Source organism: Protopterus annectens, chromosome 11.part0 (assembly GCF_019279795.1).
Source record: "Protopterus annectens isolate FY-2018-M chromosome 11.part0, PAN1.0, whole genome shotgun sequence".
Taxonomy (NCBI): domain Eukaryota; kingdom Metazoa; phylum Chordata; order Ceratodontiformes; family Protopteridae; genus Protopterus; species Protopterus annectens.
In genome coordinates, this window is record NC_056745.1 from 219,956,920 (window position 1) to 219,978,459 (window position 21,540).

The following is a 21,540-nucleotide window of genomic DNA, read 5'->3' on the forward strand; positions in this document are numbered from 1 at the left end:
ATCCAATTTTCATATTGGCCGTGAAGATGGTTCTCTTATGTCCCACAGGCTTTGTAAAGCCTTCATGAAAGGTACCTTTCACCTCCGTCCCCCCTTTCGTAATCCAATAGCCCCTTGGAATCTTAATCTCATGCTGTCACAACTCATGTTGCCCCCATTTGAACCAGCAGCCACAACTCCGTTAAAATTCCTTTCATGGAAAACACTTTTTCTGGTTGCCATCACTTCCGCCAGGAGAGTTTCAGAGTTACAGGCTCTATCTGTCCGACCCCCGTACATGATTTTTCATCCAGATAGAGTAACCTTGCTCACCAATCCGTCCTTCCTTCTGAAGGTTTGTTCGATTCAAAATATCAATCAGTTTATCGAACTACCTACCTTCTTTAAAAACCATTCCAATAAGTTAGAATACACATTGCACAAATTGGACGTTCACAGGCAACTGAGATTTTACTTACATAGGACAAAAGAGTACAGAAAGTCAGACCAACTATTTGTCTCATATGCTGACCAAAGGAAAGGACAGGCAGTAACGAAAGTTACTTTATCCAAATGGCTCTCAGATTGCATAAATTTTGTATATGCTGAATCGAAACAGCAACTCCCTTTCAAACCCAGAGCTCATTCTACAAGGGCGATCTCTGCCTCTTCAGCCCATACCGCTCATTTGCCTTTAGATACCATTTGTGCAGCGGCAACTTGGGCAAAACCACATACTTTTATCGCCCACTATAAACTAGACAAAAGCTCCAGGGACAGGGCGACGTTTGGTTCCACTGTACTCAGGAATGTTCTCCCTTGAGCCACCCAGGAAAAAGGAGCTAGGGACGCTACCCATGTGTAAGAACAAACGGCGAGATTGAACAATTTCACATTAAGAAGTTATGTTCTTACCATAACGTTCCATGTGAATTGTTCATCTCGCCTTTGTTCTTACATTCCCCCCCCTCCATCCCCCGTCCTGCGGTCTGGGAGAACGGTTTCAACTGAATTCCTTTTCAGCCTTTTCTAGATATTGTTAGCATGTTATTGTACATTAGTAATGGCATCTTTTCTCCTCTATTTGAGAGTAGGGTTCCAGATATTGTGTAGTATCTGTTTATAAGTGTTCTAGACACAGTTCTAAAGGGATTCTTCTGGTATAGCAAACTAGATCTGAGGGTTAGCACCTGAGGATCATGGGATATTACTGTGCCTCGAGCTTTCTCGAAGATGTGGAGCTGGTGATGCGGCCGACTTGGAGCCGAGGATCGGCTCCGAACCCGTGTGTAAGAACAAAGGCGAGATGAACAATTCACATGGAACGTTATGGTAAGAACATAACTTCTTATTTCTTGACTTGGTGGTCAGTCCCCCTCTTTCAGGGGACACCTCAACCCCCTTCAAGCCAGCTTCACCTCTTCCCCCCAATTTTGGATCAGCTTCTAGCCCAGGGAGCAATCAAAGTAGTCCCTCCAGATCAGATAAACAAGGGATATTACTCCAGGATGTTTGTGGTTCCAAGAAAGGATGGCCCTTTGAGACCAATTCTAGAGCTGTCTACCCTCAATCTATTTCTCAAGGTGCCTACCTTCACCCATTACTTCCAGTCTCTTCTTCCCCTTCAAACCATCTCAACCAGGGAATTTCTGAGGATCCTAGGCTACATGGCATCCTTGATTCCCATGCTTCCCTTTGCAAGGCTGCATATGAGAAAGTTCCAATGGGTCTTGAAGAATCTGTGGAGCCAACAGTCCCATCCCCCATTCTCTAGATGTTTCCCTCCATCTTCTCCCATGCTTGAAAAGAGAGCTGAAGTGGTGAATTTCATCCATCAACCTCAATCAGGGAATACCCTTAGAGATTCGCCCACCCCCTCAACACCTCTACAGAGATGCATCAGATCTGGGTTGGGGACCAGTTCTAGAAATCAACAACAACCAGAACAAAGTTCAGGGAGAGTGGTCCACCCAGAGACAAAAGGAGCACATCAGTATCAAAGAATTGAGGGCACTTCTCTTGGCACTTCAAACATTCCAACAAATTCTCCTACCAGCCACCTTGAAGGCAGTTACAGACAATATGACTGTCCTGTAATATATCAACAAGCAAGGAGGGACAAAGTGCTATCCACTTTGAACTTTCACAATCCAGATTTGATCCCTAGCACAAAGCTACACATTCACCTGCTAGCTGTGTACATTCTTTCAGCAGAGAATGTGATGGTAGACACCCTCAGCAGAACCACAGCGCCTTCTCATGAATGGATGCTTCACAGGGAGGTGTTCTTGGATCTTATTCACAGGTGGGGTTTCCCTCAGGCAGACCTGTTTGCCTCCTACCAGAACAGATACCTCTATTTTGCACCAGAAACCCACATCCACAAGCTTGGAAGGTGGATGCCTTCTATTTTTCTTTGGCAGGGATGTTTCTTTACTCTTTCCCCCATTCACACTGATTCAAAATGCCCTTCTGAAAATCCAGAGGGACAAACCAAAAATCATGCTGGTGACCCCGTTTTGGCCAAGACAGCATCGGTTTCCCCTGCTACATCTATTAGCCAAGGGCAATCACCACAGGTTACCTCACCAATTCAACCTACTCACACAAGACAAAGGAACTCTCATCCCCCCTCAGGTGCTCAACCTCAAACTGACCCTATGGGTAATAGAATTCTGATCCCCTTCAGACACTTATATTCAGAGGATGTACTCAATGCCCTGCAGGAGGCCAGGAAACCTAGTACCAGGAGAAATTATATCTCTAAATGGAAAAGATTCTCCAGGTGGTGTCTCAGGAACAAACAGGACCCTTATCTTGTTGCAGTTCCCATGGTCCTTTCTTACTTGTGTGAGCTTCTACATTCAGGACTGATGTACTCTTCTGTAAAAGTGCATTTGTCAGCCATATCCACCTGCCTTCCTTTGATACCTCCTTTGGCATGCAGGTTAGACGTAAAACTCTTTTTAAAAGGGGTGCTTCACATCAGACCCCTTCATATTCCATCATGGACCTTAATTTTGTACTCGAAAAACTCACTCTGCCTCCATTTAAGCCAGCTCACTCAGCATCACTTAAACTATGTACTTGGAAAAGAGTACTGCTGGTGGCCCTTACATCCGCCAGGAGGGTCTCAGAAATCCAAACCCTTATGGCTACCCCTCCTTACCTTATCTTCAACAGAGACAGGGTCTCCCTCAAGACCAACCCTTCTTTCATGCCTAAGGTGGTTAATGAGCTCTCCTTGAATCAGATCTTTAATCAACCTGTTTTCTTCCCTCAACCTCAAAACTACTTAGAAAGAACTTTACATTCTTTGGATGTTCTTAGACAGGTAAGGTATTACCTGGACAAGACCAAAACCATTAGAAAATCTGACCAGCGTCCAGCTTTTTGTTTCCTTTCACCCCAGGGCCTTGGGGAAGGCAGTGTCAAAACAGACAATTGCCTCTTGGATTTCTAAAACAATCTCCTTTTACTATTCCTTTCATGGAAAAGAATCAAATTTCAATGTGAGAGCTCATTCCACTAGGGCAGCTGCTTCTTCTGCAGCCTTTTTTAGACGTGTTGATTATGCTTCCAGTTTGGAGGCGGCCACTTGGTCTTCTGTACGTATTTTTACCAAGCATTACAAACTAGATTTGATTTCTAGAGCCAGGTTTGGGTTTGCTAGGTCTATTTTACAGGGTCTCATCGATCCTACCTCCCAACCTGCCCTCCAGGCTCCTAAGTAAAGCTTTGGTACTCTCCCTACTGTTATGAATACTACAACATGAGAATAAAAGGCCATAGACTAGTTGTGTAAGAACTTACCATAACCTTAGATGTCCTTCTCTTCCATGTTGCAGTATTCAGCCCCCCCCCCCCACCTCCTCTTTCATTTGTTTATCCTTTCTGGTGTGGGACTCCCTTTGCTTTCTTACATCCAAGCAGGTTGCAAATACAACTGCTACATTCCTCTATGATACATTTACCTCCTTGTCTGGTGGTATATGTGGGTCTGGAAAGCTTCCTTCCCTCTTGTATACCAGGGCTACTACTGTATGCAGCAGTCTGTTCTAAGCTGGGTACGTGCAGATGTCACTTATATTGCCGATGTCGGTTTATGTCTCTGACATGCAACTTCGCATGTACCCCTTATCGTAATACTTTGGTATACTGGCCGGATGTCCGGTGCTGCAGGCAGCCACCTCCCCCAACTGTTACTCCCCCAACTGTTATGAATACTGCAACATGGAAGAGAAGAAAATCTAAGGTTATGGTAAGTTCTTACACAACTATTCTTTATATTGCAGAAGGGGTTCCCACTGTCATCAATAAGCCTGCCGAAAATGATGCACTCTTGCATTTTCATGTTGAGCTTAAAAAGGATAAGGAGTTCCAGACTCAATTTACATATGCAGATTCTGATTGACACTGAACATAACCATCCAGAGCTGGATTGTTTCTTAGCTGCATGTACTCCTGAATCCCTTCATGGATCTCAACTTCTCTCAAAAATATTTTGGCCTCAGAAGGATAAAAAAAATGCCTGTAAAGCATTTTAAATGGTAAATATTTTTACCTTGCAGTGTGTTACAGCCTAGAGAAATGGACTGCGTTTCTTCCAAGTTGTATATGAATAATAATTTGTAAAATTGACTTCAAAATCTCCAAAGCTAAAGGACTTCTCAGGCTGACACACCAGAGACAGGATTTTTTTCCCTTTGCACATATAATCTGAAGTGCAAAATTATCTTTCTTGGTTGCGTAGTGCTGCCTGGCTTCCCTTGCATGTGGATTTGATGTGCCTTCTTCAGATCTACTTCAGGATTTGGATAGCACTGATGTAATGCATTTCTAGCAGTCCTTACCTTCCAGTTTCTCCAATATTCCATTGATTCTTACATTGTTTCCACTTAGACCTGTCCTCCTGCTCCATCAATTTGTTTTCTTTTTTAAAACTTCTTTATTAAATGTGACTTTAAAAAAATGATATAGGTGCAAATACAGTAATAAAAAAGAAAACAAACCATAATTACATTTCCTTTGTTAACTGTCATGCAGTATACATATGTTTTCTTTTTGACAATTCTCATTCACTCCATTATTGCATAAAATGCTTAATTTGTGTTTTGATTTAAATCGCCTTCCTCCTGAACATGATCCTGTATGCATTGTTTCCACAAATTACATTTATTTATATGTAATTTACTCTTTCCCTTTTCATAATATCCCTTTATGGTATTTGGTGCTTCAATTGCAGTTGGTTTAGATTTTGATTTCTATTTTCTGTTAATATTTTTTCCAGGTAATAGCATTAAACTTACTAAGGACATACTATGTTTGGGTAATTCAGATCCTATATCCCAGCTTAAAAGAATAATTTCCTCTAGTTACAACCAATTCCTCCCTCAACATTTCTGACTGAGTGCTCCGTAGAAATTTTTTTAAATCTGCCAGCTTATTATATTTCAAAAAACTGAATCCCTGATGTTCTTCGTGTTTCACTGTTGCAGTCATTACATTTGGGTAATCTGCTGGCAGGTTGCCCTCAGTCGGCCTGAATATCAAAGTCTTGGGTCCTGCGTCAGTTGCTGTCTCCTCTTCCATGACGTCAGGTCATCAGGGGTATAAAACATGTAGCCGACGCCATTTTATTCAGTCTTTCTTGCCGAGCGGTGCCCGAAGTAGAAGCAGTTCGCAAGTGCCTGTCGGCCAACTCCTGAAATTTTCACATTTGAGTTTCAGAACCGAAGTCTTCAACTAAAGCTAAGTACCCCATTGGGGAAACTTTTTCTTGCCCCTTACAGATGTCAGTAAAAGTTAATAATTGCATTACTTGTAGGAATTAACTACCTCATAAGGATTTTCATTTGTACTGTATTCCTTGCCTAGGACCAGATCATAACATGCCTTGCTGTCGGTTTTGTGCTAGATTTAACCAACGCACTATTAAGCGTCGGTATATTTTTGCATCAAAATATTTTGGATCCAGATTTAATTACCCTGAAATGTCGTCAGTTAGCAATCCGACTACCGGAGTTCACAAAAAACGCAAAGAAAAAGACAGAGACAGACTCCTAAGCCAGTCGCCGGTTTGCCGGTACTCAGTGAGGCATATTCGCAGCCCCTGATACCCACTACTTTTGAGTTGCAGGCTTCTACCGAGACCCATGCGGAGTCCGGTATGCCGCGAAATTCTCAGAGTATTGAACCCACGGATGTCTCTCCCTTGGATGGGTCTGGAGCCGCTGAGCAGGCACCAGCTTCTGAGGGTGTTTCCAGGCCTCAAAATTTTTATATAAAACCGACACCAGTTTCAAAAACAAGATCAAAAACATCTTCTAAGTCTAAAAAAACGATGCATGAGCCACGTGCTCAAGCCCCTATGCCTAAAAAACAGATGATCAAAATGGCTGAGGACTTAATTACCTTGATCAGGGGTTTCCAACCCCCCCCTGCTAAGAGGCCTAGGCAAGACACTGATTATGAATCTTCAGATCAGGTTTCTATTTATTCTGATTCCTCTTCTGATCAGGAATTTTCTCTACCACCCTATGAGGATTCTGATACAGAAGAATCCATCCCATCTGCATCTCCTCCTGAGGATTATTCTTTTGGAGAAACCTTGCATACTTTAAGGGAACATTTTCATTGGGAGAGTCAGGATTTCTCTGAATCAAAAAAGAGGCTTAGGGATTTCCTTCTTCTTCCTCAGCATAGGCCTTTGGCTATACCTCCTGTGTTAGATATTGTTGATGATGTGTTTTCAGAATCAAGCATGGCTCCTGATTCCCTACCTCTGGCTCCTAGTAAGCCAGACAGATATTACAGGGTTCCTGACTCCCACAAATTTCTATTCAAAAATCCTGCTGCTGATCCTGAAACTATCTCACAGGGTCCCAAAGGTGTAAAGGCCTCTACAGCCAAAAATCCTGCCCCCTCTGATAGAGATTCCAGGGCGCTGGATAGATGGGGAAAGAAGGTTTATGCGTCTGCAACCTTGGCAATTAGGGCCTTAAACTGCCAGTTTCATATGCTTAAATATCAACAGCATGTTATGGGCTTATTGAAACAGAAAATTATGTTGATTTCTGATTGTGTGGAAAATAAAGAATTACAGGAATTATTGCATGCAGCAGAACAGGTTGGAAAGCATACTTTGCAATGTGGTTTTGATTCCTTGGAGGCCTCTTGCAGGGCTGCAGTTACTGGATCTCTGATAAGAAGGCATGCCTGGCTCAAGGAGCAAAATCTACCTGATCATGTTAAAGCTAAATTGTTGGATGCCCCTTTACAGCATGATACTCTGTTTGGTAATAAGGCAGAAAAGGTTTTAAAGAAAATGGAAGACAAAGCTAAATCTATGCAAACTGTAAAAGATTTCTTACAAGTGCAGCCACCCAGATTCAGTAGGCACTGGCCTACTAAAAGTTGGTCCTTTCCTGTGTCCAACAGAGCTTCTCAAGGCAAATCCAGGCGCTCAAAAGACTCCTGATGCCAATCACGGGGTTCTTACATGTCAAAGCAGTGGGGTGCCTCCACCTCCAAATCTGGAGGAAACAAAGCACAACCCTACAGTAAGCAGTCTCAATGACTTCCCTCTATCATCACCAAGCACTTATCTTTTAGCAGCCCCCTTGGGGGAAAATTAGCACTTCATGCTCAAAATTGGCAGTTAATTACACAGGACAAGTGGGTATTAAACATAGCATCCCAGGGGTACAGATTTCATTTCCATACTTTGCCAATTTCAAACGGTTGGCCAGATCTGCCGCAAAATCAATGGGCAGAGGCTCAAAAACAAGATGTACTTCATGTTTTACTGTTGCAGTCATTACATTTGGATAATCCTGCTGGCAGGTTGCCCTCAGTCGGCCTGAATTCCAAAGTCCTGGGTCCTGCGTCGGCTGCTGTCACCTCTTCCCTGACGTCAGGTCATCAGGGGTATAAAAGATGCGGCCAACGCCATTTTCTTTAGCCTTTTGTGCAGCGCGGTGCCCGAAGCAGAAGCAGATCGCAAGTGCCGGTCGGCCGACTCTTGAGATTTTCGTGTTCGAGTTTCAGATCCGAAGTCTTCAATAAAGCTAAGTATCCCGTTGGGGAAACTTTTTTTCTTGCTCCAGATCGATGTCAGAAAAAAGTTAATAATTGTATTTTTTTTGGAAAGCAAATACCTCATAAGGACTTTCATTCTTACTGTATTCCTTACCTAGGCCCTGATCACAACGTTACTGGTTGTCGGTTTTGTGCTAGATTTAACCAACGCACTATTAAGCGTCGGTATGATTTTGCTTTAAACTATTTTGGACGCTGGTTTAATTATCCAGAAATGTCGTCGGATAGCCATCGGACTACCGGAGTTCACAAAAAACGCAAAGAAAAGGAGAGAGATAGACAACCGAGGCCCAAAACTGACGACAAAGCTTCTCCTAAGCCAGTCGCCGGTTTGCCAGTTCTCAGTGAGGCGCTTTCACAGCCCCTGACACCCGCTACTTTAGAGTCGCAGCCCGCTACTGACTCCCACATGGAGTTGGCCATGCCACTGAAAACTCAAGGTATTGGAGCCTCGGATACTATTCCTTCAGATGGGTTTGGAGCCGCTGAGCAGGCACCGGCTTCTGTGGGTGTATTCAGACCTAAACATCTTTACATCAAGCCAACCTCAGCTTCAAAGGAAAAGACTAAAACACCTTCTAAAGCAAAGAAACAAACTCAAGAGCCACATGGACAGGTCTCTATGCCCAAATAACAAATGCTTAAAATGGCCGAAGACTTAATTACCTTGATCAGGGGTTCTCATCCCCCTCCTGATAAGAGGCCTAGGCAAGAGACTGACTATGAATTTTCAGATCAGGTTTCTATTTCTTCTGATTCCTCTTCTGATCTGGAATATTGTCTTCCCCCTATGAGGATTGTTATGCTGAAGAATCTATACCTTCAGCTTCTCCTCCAGAGGACTATTCTTTTGGGGAAATCTTGCATACCATGAGGGAGCATTTCCACTGGGAGAGCCAAGATTTTTCAGAATCTAAAAAGAGGCTCAGGGATTTCCTTTTACTACCTCAACACAGGCCACTAGCCATCCCACCTGTGTTAGATATTGTGGATGATATGTTTTCGGAGTATAGTCTTACCCCTGACTCCTTACCTCCAGCTCCTGTTAAGCCTGACAGATATTACAGGGTTCCTGACTCTCATAAATTCCTTTTTAAAAACCTTGCTGCAGACCCAGAAACTATTTCACAGGGTCCCAAAGGAGTTAAGGCTTCCACTGCAAAAACCCCCTACCCCCTCTGACAGAGATTCTAGGGCACTGGATAGATGGGGAAAAAAGGTTTTGCACATCTGCAACCTTGGCCATAAGGGCCTTAAACTGTCAGTTTCATATGCTCAAATATCAGCAACATGTCATGTCATTGTTTAAACAGAAAATGTTATTAAACTCTGAATGTGCAGAAAACAAGAAATGCAGGATTTATTGCATGCAGCTGAACAAGTTGGAAAGCATACTTTGCAATGTGGTTGTGATTCTTTGGAGCCCTCCATCAGGGCCGCAGTTATGGGTTCTGTAATCAGGAGGCATGTTTGGTTAAAGGAACAAAATCTGCCTGATTATATCAAAATTAAATTATTAGATGCACCTTTACAACATGATACTTTGTTTGGTGTTAAGGCAGATGAGGTGTTAAAGAAAATGGAGGACAAAGCTAAATCTATGCAAACTGTCAAAGATTTTTTACAAGTACAGCCACCTAGGTTTAATAGACACTGGCCTACAAATAATTGGTCCTTTTCTGTGTCAGACAGACCTTAAAGGAGCAGATCCAGATACCCTAGAGGCAGATCCCAGGCGCAAGGTTCCTACAGGTCAGAATAATGGGGTGCTTCTACCTCCAAAGTTGGAGAAGACAAATCACAACCATACAGAAAACAGTCCCAATGACTCCCCCCTGCCTGCACCAAGCACTTATCTCCCGGTAGCACCCTTAGGGGGAAAATTAGCACTTTTTTCTCAAAATTGGCACGTTATAACCCAGGACAAGTGGGTTCTAAATATCGTGTCACAAGGGTACAAGTTCCATTTCCATACCCTGCCAAAGGCAAACGGCTGGTCAGATCTGCCAAAACATCAATGGGCAGAGGCACAAAAGCAAGTCTCATCTGTCATGGACATGGGGTCCATTCAACAAGTACCAGAGCAAGAGCAGGGACAAGGATTTTGCTCAAGACTGTTCTTGGTACCCAGAAAGGACAAGACCTGGAGACCAATACTGAACTATCTATTCTGAACACATTCCTGGATATACCAAAATTCAAGATGATGACTTTGCAGCAGCTTCTGACCATGCTGGGCAAGAACGCTTGGCTGGTGACTCTAGACCTAAAAGAGGCATACCTGCATGTCCCACTCAGACAATTATGCAGAAGATACCTCAGATTCAAGGCTGGCTCAATGCATTGACAATTCTCTGCACTGCCCTTTGGCTTATCTACTGCACTCAGGGTCTTTACAAAGTGCCTGGTGCCAGTAATTGCATTCTGCAGACAAAGAGGAATACAAATATATCCTTACTTGGACGACTGTCCAATTCAAACAGAGAACAAGGACATTCTTCTACAGCATATGGCGTTTGTGAAAAGACTTCTACATGCCTAGGGTACACAGTCAATGAAAAGAAATCAAAACTAGTACCCTCTCAAGAGATAATATTCCTGGGTGCAAGCTTAAATACAACTGCGCAGATGGCTTATCTCACACCAGCAAACAAAGGCAACTGACTACCTATTTCAAAATGTTGGCAACAAAGGCCCAGTTATCTGCAAGAAAAATTCTGCAGGCTTTAGGCTTCATGGCATCTTGCATCCTACTAATTCCATATGCAAGACTGCATATGAGGAAATTTCAATGGTACCTAAAAAGTGTTTGGACTCAACATTGCCACAGCCTGGAAACAATGATTACTCTTATTCCCTGCCTACAACAGGAGTTTCAATGGTGGGCAAAAGCTTGTCACCAAAACAAGGGACAGCCATTCACATTACCCCCAACCAGGCAGACACTAACAACAGATGCATCAGATTATGCCTGGGGGGCCCACATGGCAGGAAGATGCATTCAGGGCACATGGTCCTCAACCCAAATGCATCTACATGTCAATCAAAAAGAGATGCTAGTTGTTCAGAATGCCCTGACAGCCTTCAAGGACCTACTTCATCCAGGACAACTACTAATAAAGACAGACAACACCATGGTCATGTGATATATAAACAAGCAGGGGGGCACACATTCTTACCCCATTTGCAGACTAGCCATGACTTTGTGGGACACAGCATTAACTTACCAAGTACATCTGCAGGCACAATTCCTGCCAGGAAGGAAAAATACTCTGGCAGACGAACTAAGCAGAAACCTCATGGATCCCCATGAGTGGCAGCTGGATCCACAAGTCTTCAGCATGATAACAAGGAAATGGGGATGCCCGGACATAGATCTGTTTGCCTCCCCTCACAACTACCAGCTAAAAATATTCTGCACAAGGACTTATCACAGACAAGCATGGAAAATGGACGCCCTATCTTTCAGCTGGAAAAACCTATCAGTATATGCCTTTCCCCCTCTACCTCTCCTCCCTAAGGTACTCCTAAAGGTCAGACAGGAAAAGCCAAAAATGATACTGATTGCACCAGACTGGCCCCGCCAGTACTGGTTTTCAATCCTAAAGAACTTGTCTCAGTGCCCAGCTTGGACCTTACCTCAAATACCTCATCTACTGTCCCAGCAAAACAATCAGATCCTGCACAGCTAACTCAGGACTGTAAACCTGGCATCATGGCGGATAATGTAGTCATACAAAACACACCTCTCAGTAAAGCTGTGATGGATATCATTTTCGAGGCCAGAAGACCTAGTACTAGAAAATCTTATGCTGGAAAATGGAAGAGATTCTGTGCTTCGAACCTGGCACAAGGAACTGATACAGCTGTGCCAAATATTTCTCAGAGTTTGCAATACTTAACTGAGATGCTGGACAAAGGCCTATCTTTTTCATCTATTAAAATTCATGCCTCTGCCATTTTGGCTCATTACAATACAGAGCCATCAATCTTTTCTCATCCCTTATTAAAACAGTACCTCAGAGGAGCCAAAAATGTAAGGCCTCCAAGGAGATCACCAATGCCTGCATGGGACCTCAACTATGTCTTGGAAAAACTCACCCTGACTCCTTTTGAGCCAGCTGCTACTGCTGATATAAAGTTTTTATCTTGGAAAATAGCTCTGCTCCTAGCAATAACTTCTGCAAGATGAGTTTCAGAGCTACAGGCACTCATGGCTGTGGAACCTTTTATCATTTTTTATCCAGACATGGTCTCTCTGAGGACAAACCCAACATTTATGCCTAAGGTGGTGTCCAGTGTGGCTCTTAACCAAACTGTTCATCTGCCAACTTTTTATCCAAATCCACAGGACAAGGGGGAGAGAATTCTGCATTCTTTGGATGTACACAGACAGCTTAGATTCTACTTGGACAGAACCAAAGTTTTCAGAAAGATAGAGCAATTACTAGTGACATATGCTGCAGGATCACAAGGAAAGGCTATCTCAAAGCAGAGTATTTCAAAGAGGATAGGCCACTGCATTTGTTTCTGCTACTTACACCATGGCAAGCCAGTGCCTAAGGGCATTAGGCCACATTCAACCAGAGCTGTAGCCACTTCAGCAGCCTTTCTCAGGGGAGTACCAACTAAGGACATTTTAGAGGCTGCTACTTGGAGTTCACTGCACACCTTTACAAAGCACTATCATCTGACACTCTACTCTAAATCCAGGGCAGGCTTTGCCACTGCAGTTCTGCAGGGTCTCATAGCCACTCCTAATGCTGTTTAGCTCCAGCCTCCCATTCATAGCTTTGGGACTCTACCCAAATGTAATGACTGCAACAGTGAAACATGAAGAACATAGTACAGTTGTGTACACTTACCATAAATGTCATTCTTCTGTTGGAACCTATCTTTCCTTCTCTGATTTATACAACCTATGTGGTGTATTTGCTTGTAGATGAAGGTAAAGTTTATATTGGTGCATGTATTTACATATATATTTATACAAATTTTGGCTACCCTTTTAGGGGGCACCTGACATCTGGGGCAAGAAAAACTAAAGAAAATGGCATCAGACGCATCTTTTATACCCCTGACGACCTGACGTCAGGGAAGGGGCGACAGCAGCCTATGCAGGACCCAGGACTTTGGAATTCAGGCCGACTGAGGGTAACCTGCCAACAGGATTACCCAAATGTAATGACTGCAACAGTGAATACACTCGAACAGCTACTTTTATAGTAAGTGTACACAACCGTACTTTACGTCCCTCATGGATATGGGGGCTATTCAACCAGCACCAGAAGAAGAAAAAGGACAAGGTTTTTACTCAAGACTGTTCCTGGTACCCAGAAAAGACAATGCCTGGTGTCCAGTTCTGGACTTATCGATTTTGAACACGTTCCTGGACATTCCAAAATTCAAAATGCTGACTTTACAACAGCTACTGCCTATGCTGGGCAAGGACGCTTGGTTAGTGACTCTAGACTTAAAAGAGGCATACCTGCATATCCCAATAAGGGAATCGTGCAGAAGATACCTCCGCTTCAAGGCAGGTTTTATGCATTACCAATTCTCTGCACTGCCCTTTGGCTTATCTACTACACCCAGGGTCTTTATAAAGTGCCTGGCACTAGTAATTGCATTTTGCAGACAAAGAAGCATAAAAATCTGTCCTTACTTGGACGACTGTCTCATTCAAGCAGAGAACAAGGACATTCTTCTTCAACATCTGGCATTTGTAAAAAGGCTTCTAACATGCCCAGGGTACACAATAAACGAAAATAAATCACAACTGGTACCCTCTCAAAATATTACATTCCTGGGTGCAAGCTTGAATACAACTGCCAAGATGGCTTACCTTACGCCAGACAAACAAAGGCAACTGACTATATACTTCAAACAGATGGCAACAAAAACCCAGTTATCTGCAAGACAAATTCTGCAGGCTTTGGGGTTCATGGCATCCTGCATTCTACTAATTCCATGTGCAAGACTGCATATGAGGAAACTTCAATGGTATCTAACAAGTTTATGGAGTCAACATTGTCACAGTCTGGAAACAATGATTCCTCTCATTCCCTGCCTACAACAGGAGTTTCTTTGGTGGGCAGAGACATGTCACCAAAACAAGGGACTGTCATTCACTCTACCCCCTGCCACCCAAACCCTAACTACAGATGCATCAGACTATTCTTGGAGGGCCCATCTGGTGGGGAGATGCATTCAGGGCATATGGAACCCAAAACAAATGCATCTGCATATCAACCAGAAAGAGATGCTAGCTGTTCAGAATGCCCTGACAGCCTTCAAGGACTTACTTCATCCAGGACAACTACTGATAAAGACGGACAACACCACGGTTATGTGGTACATAAACAAGCAGGGGGGGGTACACATTCCTACCCCCTTTGCAGACTAATCATGGCATCTTCAAACTCAATTCCTGCCAGGAAAACAAAATACTCTGGCAGACGACCTAAGCAGAAATCTTATGGACCCTCACGAGTGGAAACTGAATCCACAAGTCTTCAGCATGGTAACACAGAAATGGGGGAGCCCAGACATAGATCTATTTGCCTCTCCCCAAAATTATCAACTGGACAAATTCTGCACAAGGACTTATCACAGACAAGCATGGAAAGTGGATGCCCTATCCTTCAGTTGGAAAAACCTATCAGTCTACGCCTTTCCTCCTCTGCCTCTTCTCCCCAAGGTTTTACTAAAGATCAGACAGGAAAAACCAAAAATGATCCTAATTGCTCCGGACTGGCCTCGGCAGCACTGGTACCCAATCCTAAGGAAAATGTCTCAACTCCCTCCTTGGTACCTGCCTCAAATACCACATCTACTGTCTCAGCAGAACAGTCAAATTCTGCACACTCAGCTCCAAACTCTGAACCTGGCAGCATGGCTGATCATGTAATTATTCAAACAACACCTCTGAGTAAATCTGTGATGGATGTCATTTTGGAAGCCAGAAGGCCTAGTACTAGAATATCTTATGCTGATAAATGGAAGAGATTCTCTGCTTGGAACCAAGCACAAGGAATGGACACAGCAAAACCAAATATTCCTCAGATTTTACACTACTTGACTGAGATGCTTGACAAGGGCCTATCTTTTTCTTCAATAAAAATCCATGCCTCTGCCATTTCGGCTCATTACAACACAGAGCCTCCCATCTTTTCTCATCCTCTGCTAAAACAGTGTCTTAGAGGGGCCAAAATTTTAAGGCCTCCCAGAAGATCACCAACTTCTGCATGGGACCTCAATTTTGTGCTGGAAAAACTCACCCTGCCTCCTTTTGAACCAGCAGCTACTGCGGATATATTTTTATCTTGTAAAACAGCTTTCCTTTTGGCAATCGCTTCAGCAAGAAGGGTTTCAGAACTACAGGCCCTCATGGCTGTGGAGCCTTTTATTACATTTTACCCGGACAGGGTGTCCCTCAGGACCAATCCTTCCTTTATGCCTAAGGTGGTATCCAGTGTGGCTCTTAATCAAACTATTCACCTGACAACATTTTATCCAAATCCGCAGAACAAGGGGGAGCGGATTCTGCATTCATTGGACATACACAGACAACTAAGATTCTTCTTAAACAGTTCCAGATCTCTAAGAAAGTCTGAGCAACTACTGGTGGCATTTGCTGCAGGATCAGAGGGGAAGGCTATATCAAAGCAGACTATTTCTAAGTGGATAAGCCACTGCATTTGTTTCTGCTACTTGCATCATGGTAAACCGGTGCCCAAGGGAATCGGGTCACATTCCACCCTGGCTGCTTCTACCTCAGCAGCCTTTCTCAGAGGAGTTCCAACCAAAGACATTCTAGAAGCTGCTACTTGGAGCTCTGTTCATACTTTTACAAAGCATTATCATTTGCCTCTCTTCTCTAAATCCAGAGCAGGCTTTGCCACTGCAGTTCTGCAGGGCCTTATAGCCGCTCCTAATGCTATTTAGTTTCATCCTCCCATCCATAGCTTTGGGATTCTACCCAAATGTAATGACTGCAACAGTAAAACATGAAGAACATAGTACAGTTGTGTACACTTACCATAAATGTAGATGTTCGAGTGTATTTACTGTTGCAGTCCAGGTTACCCACCCGCGATCTCCCTTTTTTCTAAAACTTCTCTTTCCTTCACTATATTCTAAAGCCTTTGTGGTGTATTTGCTTTTAGATGAAGGTAACGTTTATGTTTCTAAAAGTGCATTTACATATATATTGCTGTTTATTTATATATATATATATATATATATATATATATATATATATATATATTAATTTTTTTTTTTTGCTCCCCATTTGGGGGGCACCTGACATCTGGGGCAAGAAAACTGAATAAAATGGCGTTGGCTGCATGTTTTATACCCCTGATGACCTGACGTCATGGAAGAGGAGACAGCAACTGACGCAGGACCCAAGACTTTGATATTCAGGCCGACTGAGGGCAACCTGCCAGCAGATTATCCAAATGTAATGACTGCAACAGTGAATACACTCGAACATCTACATTTATGGTAAGTGTACACAACTGTACTTTACCTCCCTCTTTCCCATCACACCTCCTGCATTTGGTATCTAAAATTATCTGAAGTCTGCTTGAGGTATAAAAATACCAATGCAAACACTTCCAAGCAAAAACCTTCTGGACTTTGTTGCATACTTGAGAGTTGTACAGATTACCTCCCATTATTCCTTTGTAAATTGCCTTTCCTGTCTCTCTTCCTAATCTTTTCTGACCTCTTGTGATTGATTCTTATTTTTATGTGGCATTTTATATGCCCTACTTATTGTCCCCTTTTAACAACAACTTCTGTTCTAGACTCAACTAAAAGCACGACCAGTGCTGGTATTTCTTTTAGCAATCCAATTTACGTATACTCTGTTACCAGTCACTGATAGGAAACATAGTCTCTAACCTCTAACCTGCAGTCCAAACTTCTGCTTAGCCTCATTCCAATCTGTTACTTTGTCTTTCTATAGTTATTTGCTTTCAAAACCTTGGTTCCTTTGTAAATTTTCTCCAGTAAATTCTAGCCCCATCTTGCCTACATTCTGTATCCCTACCTGCAGTCATTGCTACTGATAAAATCTCTTTTATCAATTCCTGTGTTGGCTTATTTCTTATAATACTTTCCCTTTGGCTTGTTTTTTTGATAATTTTGTATGAATCTTGGGTTCATACAATGGGCTTTACATTCCACATTGTCTGAAAGTAGGAGCTGGATGGAAGTGATGAAACGAGAGCACAGAGTCAAAATCCTTTTTGTCTCGTTTTAGTTGTTTTTATAAATTGTTCCAGTTGAATGTTCATTTTAACAGCTGTTGAAACATTAAACCTGAGTTCACACCTTATTCTTTCATGTTTATTATAGCTGCAGCACATCGCTGAAAATCTGCTGCATTTACCATCACTGCTAATTATTTTAGATCCTGACATTAAATGTATTTATTAATTTATTTTCATTTGTTTACTGGGATAGTTCATTGGACCAAAAATAGCTCATTTTCAGTAGAGGCCCAGAAAGAAAAGTTCCACATTAAAGGCAATGCATGTAACTGTACAATACATATAAATAAATAACAGCATACAGTACATATGATTGACAGCATGCATTATATGTGTGATATCCTTCATACAGTAGTCACAGTATAGTATGTAAATGCACTTGCTGTGCTAGTTATTACCTTTCAGTTTCTAAAAATCCACAATATATTTAGAGCCAGTTACTACATCAATAGTAGGCCACAGTCAGGAGGGGTAAAATGTTAGTACATACTAAGATCCACCACACAGGAAAGCTCTACAAGGAGGCATGTTAACATCAGGTGCCTTAAGTGAACAATGCAAATCACAAGTAAATGACTACTGATGGTCTCATATTGGACTGCACAACTTAAATCCCTTCTTTACCTAAGTGGAGGTCAGAACCCAGTCAAGCAGTAAAGTATGTCCTAGATTTGAATAACTTGTTAAAGTAAAGATTTGAACCCGCGGTGGTGGAGCTGCCGTAGCGTTGTCGCCTCACAGTAAGATGCTGTCCAGTTCGATTCTCATCTAAGAGCGCCTTCTGCATGGAGACATGCGTGAATGGGCGTACCTTTGTTGAAGGTTGTGCGTCAGGCCTGGCAAGCCGGTACGTAAAATCAACTGCCAATCATTAGTTCCGCTGTGGCGACCCCTAACCAGGAAAAGCCGAAAGACACAAACAGTTAAAGATTTGAATTGTGGAGTAAGGGGACATTTTATTCCCTTACTGAACTACTATTGCATCTGTCATTCATATATTGATCATTTTTTTTCTTTTGTTTTTGTAGCAAGTGTTGGAAGACTGAGCATCCATCAGTGTCAGCACTTGGGGCTTTGACCTTTAGAAATGGGGAACCAGCTAGGATTTTTTGTTGTTATTAACAAACTGTAGGTTTAGTTGCATCAAACAAGAACTCTCTTTTCTTGGCGTCCAAGATTGACACCAGTGAACCTGAACCCGTGTGTGCCAATGATGCATTGTTCATGTGTTAATGTTAGGGAGTGCAGGGAGAGGGTGACTGAGTGGAACCATCAAAATGATTTTCTACTGAATCCAAACAATTACTTTATCTTGTGCAAAAGTAGAAGACCTTTATTACTGTATGACATCAGTGGAAGTAAATCAGAACACTAGTACCCACTGCCATGACTGGCATGTAAGTATCAGTCAGTGAGCTGATATAAGAAACAAGTCTGTAAAATCTACATTAAGACAGAGATACACAGTGATCATTGAAATGTAATGTAAAGTGGTGAAGTTAATTACTTTAAAGCATCAGCTACTTGTATCCAGTCCAAGACCATCAGCCTGTCTATATATAAAGCCTGTTTTATCAACACTGAATTGAATTTCTGCACAAAAAGCACAGGAATAGCTTCTTACAGTTTCTTAAGGATAACTGGTCAACCTGATCTGTTGCTAGCAGCATAATGTGTTCCTTGTGCTTGTGTGCAACGCTTTGCATACAAGTTAGGCTTTAGCTTTATGTGGTTGAGGTAGTGAAGTTGACTTAAGGTGTCACTGGTAAAATAGCTAATATCACATTCCTTTACATCTTTTCACTTTAATGATAAGTATGGACTTCACTTTTGTTGAGTGCTTCTTATAGATTTGATTGCATGGTTATAAATGTCAAATTTATTTTGAACAAGTGTGTATTGTCTTTTGTTTATTACTTGATAGTCTTTATTCATTGTGCTTAAATTTGCAGGCAGAACAGTGGCATAACTCTGGTTAAAGCCTGTTGGAATGAACTTTTCACACTTGGCCTCGCTCAGTGTTCCAATGTGATGAATGTTGGCACCATTTTAACTGCAATTGTTGATCATCTGCACTCCAGTTTAGAGCAAGGTAAAAAAAATAACACAGAATAGAGCTTGTAAAGAGTATTTTATAAAAAGTATTTGTATTGAGACAGATTTACAGAGGGGAGTTCTACTCATAAAAAAAATATCCAGAATCAGTGGTAAGATAAAAATGAACCACCCTCCTTTTTGTGCCACATTGTTTATTTCCAATTTGCTTGTTCCCAGAGATTCTTAAAAGAAATAGACATTTTGTTGTAGCAGAGTAGTAGAAGGGAGCCTATGGGTGTTTAAGGCCTCAAACTTAAGGAGTCATTTATCATCCCGTCCATAGCCTTTTTGTTCTTTTGTTATGTTTCCAGACATCTTGGCAGATTTATTCAGTCTTGCCAACTACACTTTTGTTATAGCAAATGTACATTTTCACAGTACTTTGTGAACTACCAAGAATAATAAATGTTCACTATGTAGTTCACTTTTGCAGTAATAACTCTTGGGACTTCTGCTGCAGAGATCCCAATGGCTGGCCTGATGTCCAGAGTTTAGCTCCCCTTACCCACCAGTCAGACATGCACATTCCCACCTTGACATTAAAATTTGTCATATAAGAGGGGTTTCCACCAGCATTATCTACGTTGACTTCTTGCAGCATTTTCTGAAGATAGGCTTGTGTTCTGAAAATGTGGGTCTGGCTTTCAAAGTAGGCAAATAAGTAACCCATTAGGGAACATTTCTCATCTGTGTTGTGTTATCCAAGTTGCATGTTTAATAGCAGTAACTTTTAGGGATCAGACATAGATGTCAGCTAGTGAAGAAAACAAATAATTGTATTGTGTATAGGAAGCAATCTCCCATGAAGACCCACAACATGTGTCTTTTTGCGTAGGTCCTGTGTACAATGTCACAAATTGTCCCCATTGTGCCATGTTTAGCCAGAAGACAATCAAGCAGAGGACAAAATCTCTCCAGGACTACCTTAAACAGAATAAAATTATGAGCCAGATGTAAGACCATTATTTTGTTGGACAGATCTGGAGTGGACACCCAGCTGAATAAATTAGGAAGCTCTTAGAGAAGCTCCCTGAAGAGAAGGAATATGTGGAGGCTGACATCTTTCTGGCAGACTTGAAACACACCCAAGAACTGGACATTGGGTCCATTTAAGTGCTATTGCAGCTTCTGACTCTGGTTTCTACTTTGATCACCATGTTTTGCATCATCTGTCTGGAGGTCATCATGTACTTGGAAGATAGCCCATCCTACTAAACCAAATACCTTAAGCATTCAGTCTTCTGGAAGCCTGTCCATGAGCCTGTGATTCTGAAACCCTTATTATTGTATCCAAGGAAGTTGGCAGTGTTCCCTTGGTTTTTGTCCTCAAGGATGTCAGTATTCCAGATTGAGATCTCAAATATCTGACTACGTTCTCATGCCTGTAAGACAGTTTCAGCCCTGAAGACCAAGGCCAAACAGTCCAGATGGAAATAGATGTCTGTTAGTTTACCACAGTCTGAGCTGGGCAGATTCTTATCCCATCTGCCACCTCAAATTTCCTCCCAGAATCTAATGATTCTACCCAGGAGTTTTATGGTTTTCTTAATGACCTTACAGCATTCCTCGGAGAAGCTTTCAGAATCTGGAATCTTCTAAAAACAGGAAAATGGACCCCCCACCAAGGACTTTGATTTCTCTGACTCAGAGGTAGATGGACAGACATATGTTTACCAAATGTCTTACCATTTATAAATGAGTTTGATACTAGGTGCACCATATCCTGTACTTCTTCACCAGATCATATCTCATTTTGATATTCTATGATCAATTGAAATGAGAGGCTAAGCAATTCTGTCTGGCCTAAATAAGATATAAGGAGATACTGGGCTTGCCTAAACCCTTTGCCATTCTTGCAATCATTGAAGCATTGTAGGATGCCTTTGCAAATGTATCCTTGGACCCCAGAGTCCCAACACCCTACACCCAGGAAGCCAGACTACTTTTTTTACAGAGTTGGTGATTCCTTCAAATACTTTTGTAAGATTTCTGATGCTCTTTGTGTTTCACTGTTGTAGTCATTACATTTGGGTTATCTGCCTACAGGTAGCCCTCAGCCAGCCTGAGTATCAAAGTCTTGGAT

The 21,540-nt window shown here is 42.2% G+C and overlaps 1 protein-coding gene across 3 annotated transcripts in view; it reads left to right on the forward strand.

Annotated features, from left to right (window-relative positions):
* Positions 1-21,540, forward strand: part of NR2C1 (nuclear receptor subfamily 2 group C member 1) — a 781,592-nt gene that overhangs the window by 667,044 nt on the left and 93,008 nt on the right. For all 3 annotated transcript variants that reach the window (XM_044087641.1, XM_044087639.1, XM_044087640.1), the window contains one exon: positions 19,313-19,452. In XM_044087641.1, the coding sequence (XP_043943576.1) occupies positions 19,313-19,452 (140 nt within the window). The remainder of the gene's footprint in view (positions 1-19,312; positions 19,453-21,540) is intronic.